The sequence below is a fragment of the Rosa rugosa genome, chromosome 6, assembly GCF_958449725.1.
Source record: "Rosa rugosa chromosome 6, drRosRugo1.1, whole genome shotgun sequence".
Taxonomy (NCBI): Eukaryota; Viridiplantae; Streptophyta; class Magnoliopsida; order Rosales; family Rosaceae; genus Rosa; species Rosa rugosa.
This window is the reverse complement of record NC_084825.1, coordinates 18,046,815-18,055,453: the sequence shown is the minus strand read 5'-3', so window position 1 is coordinate 18,055,453 and position 8,639 is coordinate 18,046,815. Positions and strand designations below refer to the sequence as shown.

The 8,639-nt window shown below is 38.4% G+C and overlaps 1 protein-coding gene across 2 annotated transcripts; it reads left to right on the top strand.

Moving 5' to 3' along the window:
- The first annotated feature begins 1,779 nt into the window (after nt 1-1,779).
- Nucleotides 1,780-6,260, top strand: LOC133717725 (GDSL esterase/lipase At5g03610-like). Of its 2 annotated transcripts, none has more exons than XM_062144442.1 (4): nt 1,780-2,247; nt 3,595-3,869; nt 5,245-5,560; nt 5,877-6,260. In XM_062144442.1, exons 1-4 carry the CDS (start codon nt 1,965-1,967, stop codon nt 6,095-6,097), a joined length of 1,095 nt encoding a protein of 364 aa, XP_062000426.1. In that variant the 5' UTR covers nt 1,780-1,964; the 3' UTR covers nt 6,098-6,260. The 2 variants fall into 2 exon arrangements, with proteins under 2 accessions (XP_062000426.1, XP_062000427.1); XM_062144443.1 differs by having other exon boundaries at nt 1,782-2,247; nt 5,880-6,259.
- Nucleotides 6,261-8,639: the final 2,379 nt, after the last annotated feature.

The following is an 8,639-nucleotide window of genomic DNA, read 5'->3' as shown; positions in this document are numbered from 1 at the left end:
TTTTTTTTTTCTTTTTTTTTCGATAACAACCAGAAGCATGATTCATCCATCCTATTACTCATTCTTGTTCACATGCCATCTTACCTTCTTTTCTCATGACGTCACCCTTTTTCTTTTTCTTTTTTAAATGTCGTACAAGTATTTATGTATATCTGAAAATTGTTTTAAATAATTTTTCTTCTTCTTTCTTTTCAGGGTTTTGGTAACAATTGAAGAACGCAGACGACCTAAGTGCTTGGATTTTTCCACTTCTTGATCGTGGGAAAATCTACTCAAAGTAGTTAGGTTTTGCGTGTTTGTTGACGTCAAAGAGAAGAACGCGAACGTCCTAAGCGCTTGGATTCCTCCACTTTTGTACGTGGTAGGGTTCACTAAAAGCGGTTAGGCTTTGCGTATTTGGTGGCTCACAAGAGAAGAACACGAAAGTCCTAAGTGCTTGGATTCCTCCACTTTTTGTACGTGGTAGGGTCCACTAAAAGCGGTTAGGCTTTGCGTATTTGGTGGCTCACGAATAGAAGAATGCGAACGTCCTAAGTGCTTGGATTCCTCTACTTTTGTGTGTGGTAGGGTCCACTAAAAGCGCTTAGGCTTTGCGTACATCGTCAGGCACTCGTGATTGCACTTCTCATCCTTTTGTGGCCATGGCTTTCTTCAAGTGCTTCAAGAAAGGGACAGTCACCATCCTCGAGGATCCGGAGGACACTCAAAGTGATGGCACTACTCTGCAGGTGTATCCATCGTTGACTGGGCCTCAAGCAATCAATGTCCCTCTTTATGACCCTTCAGCTCACAGCCTCCAGTGGACTCATGTGGCACCTCGCCAACTAGCTATGTTTCGACAACGGAGGTCTGACCATGACAAACAAAGCTCAAACGTGTTGTTGTTGAAGTCTTCACATCATGATCAGAACAATCCTCAAGTCCCATTCACGCTTCTCACCGATCGTATATGCAATGGTTCAGTGCAGTGGAGCAGTGCATTTCGAGCAAACTGGGGCTTCTCTTACTCAAAGTTCTACTGGGAATGGGTAGAAGATATCTTAAGCAGGAATGGCAAGCTTATTCGGGAGGCTGGTCTCTATTGAGCGATATTCGCCTCACTATTCAGCTATGACCGCGTTGCACCTGTCATACGGGCTTTCTGTGAGTATTGGTGTCCTACGACGAATACCCTCCACACTTCTAGCGGGGAAATCTCCATCTCCCTCTGGGATTTGGACCAACTTGGAGATTTGCCCATTGCCGGACGATTTTATGATGAGCTTGTTCCAGCTGCTGAAGAGCTTTCTGCAACAAGCAAAAGGAGTCAACAGAGCCGCTATTTGTTTCCCGCCTACCGTAAGCTCTGCAAGGAAGGTCAAGGGCAGAAAGTGAAGATAACTTCATGGATACGATACTGGTATAGAGGAGCTTTGCGCTATAAGAGGCCTCTGAACAAAAGCAGCAGGAACAAAAGAGATCCGCCCCCGAATGCGTTTAATCCATCTGGCAAGATCGATGAGATTCGACAACGAACTCCTGCAAACCTTGCAGTATTTGATGACTTAGGCGTGGAGGGTGAAGATACAGAGCCCACCTACTTGGCTTCCTTTCTTGCTTGTTGGTTGTGCGTGTTTATTTTACCCAGAGACAACACTGGTTTGATTCGTTCGGGAGTATTCAAAGTCGCCAGTAAAATGTCACAGGGTGTACAGTTTTGCCTAGCAGTACTGGTCTTGGCTTGATATACTAAACAAAATCATGAATATACTAAATAAAATCATCGCCACCCATGAATATTTTCCTGTTTCGAATTCCTCAAATATTAACGCAAAAATTCTCAAATGGGAAACCTTGCTAATGTCAAATGGGATTTATGGAGCGCAATAAATTTTGAATTACCTTAATTAAGAGTGTGCCACCCATATAAGAACAACACCACCTGCAGTGTCTGTCCTATTTTCCAAAGCTCTGCATGCTTACAAATGGAGCAAACCACCATCGTCTCATTCTATCTCTTTCTTCTCTACATCTCCACTTGTCCACAAGTACTTCATTCAGCCATAACCTCCGACCACCACCACCGGCACCGCCACCAACGCCATGACAGGAGATCTGTAAAGCTTTTTGTTTTCGGGGATTCGTATGCTGATACTGGGAACAGCGGCAAATCTGCAACTGGTTCGTGGAAGCCGCCTTATGGGATCACTTTTCCCGGAAAGCCGGCAGGCCGCTTCTCCGATGGCCGCGTGCTCACTGATTATATAGGTTCGTTCATTTTGTTTAATTCGCCCTCAGCTTTTTTCGCTGGCTACTCATTCATAAATTGATCCTACTAGTCATGAATTTCTATTTTGATATTCCTAAGTTCTGAAGACGATGCCCCCTATGTATTACCCAATTCTAGCTTAATTAATTCACAAATGGTATCTAAACTTGGCCTAGCAGAGAATTTAGCTCTTAATTTTGAAATCGGCCAATTTGATGTCTGCTAGAATAATCAAAATTACATCAAATTGGTATGAGCATGACTCGATACCAATACAAAATGAATCGAGTTAACTAGCAATCAGGGGTGGAACTACGATTTATAACTTGGGGATCGAGATATAAGGTACGTTTGAGCATCTGGCAACGATTCTTTATACTAATTTTATTTTATTGCAAGGTATTATTATTTTGAGAAAAAGAAAAACTTAGAGAATATAGTCAGGCAGAAAATTTTTTCACCCATAATATAAAAATTATATGTTTACTGATCATGTCATATATATATATATATATATATATATATATATATATATATATATATATATATATATATAGACACACAGACATACATATCAAGAAGAACTCAGAGATATTTCAAATATAACTAAACAAATTTTATTATTAATCCAGTTTGCTCCCTTTTATATTATGAATTTTTATTGTTTACTAACTCATGTGGACTAGAACATGTAATTAATTGTTAGTTTCCTTCATAGTGAGTGGGCTGGGGGTTCATTCCATTTATGTATATTACAAAATTACATACCATTTACCGATCTAATATGTGATATGCGTCCATTTATTTCAAGATTTCATGCATCTTTTCTTTTTGGTTAAATGTTTTAAATGAGTAAAATGTTGAACCCATTTGTATATCTCAATAGATCATTGAATTAACCTAACACGACAGTTTTATTAAATAGGTCTAAGTCTATCTATTGTGACACATCTAATATCTTTAACAGTACACGATTCATTAATAGTTATAATAATAGGCGCGATATAACCATGACTTAAACTACCAAAATTTTTTTTTAATGAAGTTAACGCACTTTAATTTAATATGCCTTGCAATTGTTAGGATACCTCAGTGTTAACCCATTTTTGAATTCTAGTACGCATGTGTCTAATGGGCCAAAGTTCAAGTAACATTTGTGATATTAACATTAATTTGTGGTAATATATCTCATAAGTAAAAAACAAACGGTCTAGCTATTATTCAAAATCGGACTAACACAATATGTAATATTGTCAAACAAAAAAACATGTATATAGCAGCAAGGATTTATTTTCATGTTTAAACATTAATTTACCCGAAACGCTTCTTTTTCTCTTGAAATGCAGCTTCCTTTTTGGGTATAAGATCTCTAGTACCTTACGAATTGAGAAACACTGAAGAGAAATCGACACTAAGGAACGGGATGAACTTTGCATATGGAGGAACTGGTGTTTTTGAGACTTTGGTGAGTGCACCAAACATGACTACCCAAATCGACTTTCTCCAACAACTAGTCGAAGAAAAATTGTATACCAAAAGTGACTTGGACTCGTCCGTCGCTTTAGTATCACTAGGTGGAAACGACTATGCTGCTTATTTTCTTAAAGGAAACCAGAGTCAGGTGAGTGGTTAAGCTAACTCTGTCTAGATAATTCATATACCATTGCATGTAACTTAGGACATAGAACTTGATTTGAGCATTTTATTATTTAAATTATAAATCATGTATGGCCAGTTTTAGTGAGTAATACATGTTCCCTCATTCAATTAAGTAAGAAATTAGTGCACCCTTTGCAGGTTGGACATTTTGAGTACATCTGAACGACTAGAACGGAATTTCAACGTGACATTGTGTGTGTGTTTATATATATATATATATATATATATATATATATATATATATATATATATATATATATATATATATACAGATCCTATCCAGAGTGAGGCCTCACTCTGAAATTAACGTGTGAGGTTGGAGTTTAGGGTCACTTTTCGGTCTCATGTCCACATCTCGACCGTTAAGTTTTTAGGTACTAATTAATGTATAGATCATCTCTGCAAAATTTCAGCCAAATTGATGGTCGTTAAGGCATTGATAACTGCCTTAAAGCTAGTACGGTTCAGGGTGGACAGATTCAGTTCATCCATTAGTTTAAGTGAGTTAGATACCTTAAATTAACATCATCAATTTGGCTGAAACTTTGCAGAGATGATCTATACATTAATACGCCTAAAAACTGAACGGTCAAGATGTGGATATGAAACCGAAAAGTGACCTTAAACTCCAACCTCACACGTTAATTTCAGAGTGAGGCCTCACTCTGGATAAGACCTATATATATATTAATATATATATATATATATATATATATATATATATATATATATATATTATATATTGGACTCTTCTAGTATAAGAATTTTTTTTATTTACTATGTAAGAGATTGTTTGTGGAACTCATTTTTGGATCACATGACATTTTAACCATTTATTTTAAGTCAATATGAGTAAATCACTTATGCAAATTTTCAGTTAAATTGACAATAGTTAAGAGACATTCATGATTGTGGTTTACGATTATAAACATGAATGGTTCAGGTTAGACATATTTTGTTTATCCATTTATTTGATCCAATTCAGCATCTTAACGTTTTCAATTTGGTTGAAAATTTGCATAAGTGACCTACTCATGAAGGCCTAAAAATTGAACGGTCGAAATGTGATTGAAAAATAATTTTTATAAGCGATCCCTTAAAATGATAAAAAAAATAAAAAATAAAAAAAATCTCTCAATGGAAGGAAATATGACAATATGATATTGTATCTGGTCATGCATTATTATTATTTTTATTTTTTTTTGGTAATGTATATAGAAGAAGTTTATAGTAAATAAAAAATGTGTGCATGTTCATAGCTAGGGGATATATATCATGATCGAATCTGTTCACTTTCTATTTCGATCATTGAAAGATAACATGAATGAATTTGGCAGGATTTTTCAGCGGTGTCCACATCGATTGTTAACCAGCTTGTGGTGAACATAAAGCGTATAAATGATTTGGGAGTGCGAAAATTATTGGTTACAGCAATAGAGCCCATGGGATGTTTGCCAGCCGCAACTTCCATTTTTTCTTCTTATCAGAATTGCAGTGAAAGCATGAATGCAGGTTCAAGATTCCACAACCAGATTTTGCACCAAAAGGTTGAAGATTTAAAGAAGCAGACAACTACTAGATCTACATTTGTAATCTTGGATCTCTATAATGCATTTCTGTCCGCAATTCAACAACAAAAACACCTGCAACAAGGTACTTCAGTCATTTTCTTCTATTAGGGTTTAAGTGATATACAAAAAGGTGGTTCACCTAATATTATTCTTTACTTAATTCTTAGCATATGGAATCAATATCTAATTTTTTTTTTCATTTCACATTTGTTCTGGTAATTTAACTTATGTATCAGTTGTGGATTATAAAATCGAACTATCCACATTCGATCTGTACATACGGCTTATGTACATTAGGCCGAACTAGTTGTATAGAAAAACCTTACTCTTCTGAAATTTGATTACTAGCTAGTGTCGTGAGAGATCGATGCGATTGACACATTGTTTTCACTCGCTAGCAGGAAATTCGACAAGATCAGAGAATCCACTGATGCCATGCTGTGTTGGGGTGAGCAGCGAATACTCGTGTGGGAGTGTGGACGAGAAAAGTGGAGCAAACAAGTACACAGTGTGCAGTAATCCGGAAAGGTCTTTCTTTTGGGACATGGAGCACCTTTCGCAGAATGGCTGGCATGCTGTTTATTCTGCAATCAAGTCTTCTCTTCGTCCATTGCGTTAATCGGTAGATTTGAGGATGGTGCTCACCCAACTTTGCCACTAGCTAGGCACTAGAGGGTTGGATTGGATTTAATTGCTAAATAATTTTATTTATATCAACCTTTTTTTTTTTTTTAAGAGACGCAAGAGGTTTGTAAAAAGGGAGGGGATCGATTTGCTCATTCTCTTAAATATCTAAAATAAACCTAGTCCTACAACTCACATCTTAAACTTCTAATTACATCCCGTACGTGGCCCCGTCCAATACAATAACCTTTTTTTACTAAATTTATGTTTTAGAGAAACGGGAATTAAGAGAAAATCGCTGTGTATTCTCATTGATAATAGGGGCCTCTTTATATAGAGGATTACAAGACATAGAATCAGAGTTGTCCAAGGAAAGATAATCGTACAATTCTATGAATATCTCCGAGAATATCTCTAATTCTAAACCTTATTACAACTAGGTCAAGTAACCTAGAGTTTGGGTCAGACACATATTTTGGATTTACTTGAACACTCCCCCTTGTGTCGCCCAAACATGGTGCTCCTCTCCTTGCCTCATTCAAAACCTTGCCGAGTAACAAAAACCCAGTGGGACAAAAATAACCTCGGTCGAAGGGGAAAAAGAGCACAACACACCCTTCACGTTTCGAGACCATACATGTAGACATCTCCCCCTGATGTCCGCATCTCCCCCTGATGACAACGGTCATGGGAGTTCGGATAACTTCCGCAAAAGATGCTACCAACATGTATCTCGAAAGTGGAATTTAGGCAATGACTTAGTGAGCAAGTCTGCCATACTGTCCTCAGATTGAACCTAGTTCACTTTGATCTTGAGGAGAGTCTGTTGTTGCTGATTATCCTTGGTGATGTCGCCTTTGATGCAGCCTTGCTTCATTTGTTCAAAACAAGCAGCATTATCTTATACGCTCGTAGGCTCATCTGTGGTAGACTTCAAACCACAATTGTTCGAACATGCGTAATTATGGATCCAATCCATATACATTCACGAACCTCTTCGTGAAGAGCAATAGTCTCTGCATTGTTCGAAGATATAGCGACTAGGGTCTATTCTATAGATCTCCAAGATATCACGGTCTTACCCATGGTGAACACATAAGCAGTTTGGAAAGACTTTTGTGCGGGTCAGAGAGATACTCAACATCAGCAAAACCTTCCAAAACACATGTTGTTTTGGGATGGGGATAGTGGACGCAGGCCAGTGTTGGCTGCGTTCCTGGTGTGTGATGGGTCCGAATCCATCGTCTCTCTATAAGGATAGAACAAGCCCATATCAATCGTACATCTCAAGTACCGAAAGATATCTTTTACACCAATCCAATAGCGTTGCGTTGGTGCAGAGTTATATCTAGCTAACAAGTTCATGGCAAATGAGATGTCCAGTCTTGTGCATTGAGCTAAGTACAATAATGCGCCTATTGTACTTAACTAGGGCATTTCAGCCCCTAGCGCATCTTCGTCATCATCCTTCGGACGAAGAGGATCCTTTTAAGGATCAAGACTACGGACGATCATGGGGGTGCTTAAAGGCTTGACCTTGTCAAAATGCCTAAGCATCTATCAACACGATGCTCAAGTTCCAAACTGAGACATAATCGTGTTCTCCCAAAATCCTTCATCTCAAACTCGGATTTCAAGTGTTCAGCGGTTTCCCTTAACTCTTTAAGGGCTTCTAATGAAGATCATGTCCAACATGAACCGCGATAGAATCCGAAACTTGTTATGGAAATACGCGGGCATATCCCTTCTCAATCAAGTAGTCACTTTAGTGAGCGTTTCAACCTTATTGCAAACGCGCTCCGTGGTCTAGAGCCACTTGACTTGGGTAAATGAAGTCCACCATGAACCTTCATGTATATTCCGTATCTAGATCCCCATAGAGATACGTGTTGACCACATTTGTAAGCTGCATGTTCAGTTATTCGAAAACTACCAAACTGACAGGGTAGTGGAGTGCAGTGACATCCATTATGAGAAAATATGTCTCATCGTAGTCGATTCCAGGGCGTTTTATGAGAAGTCTTGCGCCATAAGGTGAGATTACCATCTCTTTTTCTCATCACGCTTTCTAACGAAGACCCATTAGTCAACAGGTTTTATGTCAGGAGGTGTTGGCATCACTGGCTCAAAAACCTTCCTCTTCGTTAGAGAATCCAACTTAACCTGGATCGCATATTTCCATTTAGGCCAAATCTCTCTACGTTGGCATTCATTCATCAACGGAGCATGGTTCGATATCATCTGAATCAATAAACTCATGCGTAACGAAATGCGCAACTACATCATCAATTATGATGGAGTTTCTATCCCACGTCTCATGTACACTAGTGTAATTTTCATAGAGCTCTATATTCTCAGAAATAGGTTCTGACGTTGAGGCGTCCCCCAACGATAACCATAATCCTGAAGATTCTCATGAGACGGATTTTGAGTCTTGATGATCAAAGGATTCCATGTGCCAAAGTATCCTTCGACCCACGGGCCTCCCACGCATCTTAGCTGGGGCCATGGCCTATAACGCCAGAGTGCCACTCTCT

Coding starts and splice junctions, on each gene's coding strand:
- LOC133717725 (XM_062144442.1), top strand. CDS start 1,965: ATGGAGCAAACCACCATCGTCTCATTCTATCTCTTTCTTCTCTACATC. Junction 2,248..3,594: donor CGTGCTCACTGATTATATAG/GTTCGTTCATTT, acceptor CTTGAAATGCAG/CTTCCTTTTTGGGTATAAGA. Junction 5,561..5,876: donor ACAAAAACACCTGCAACAAG/GTACTTCAGTCA, acceptor TTCACTCGCTAG/CAGGAAATTCGACAAGATCA.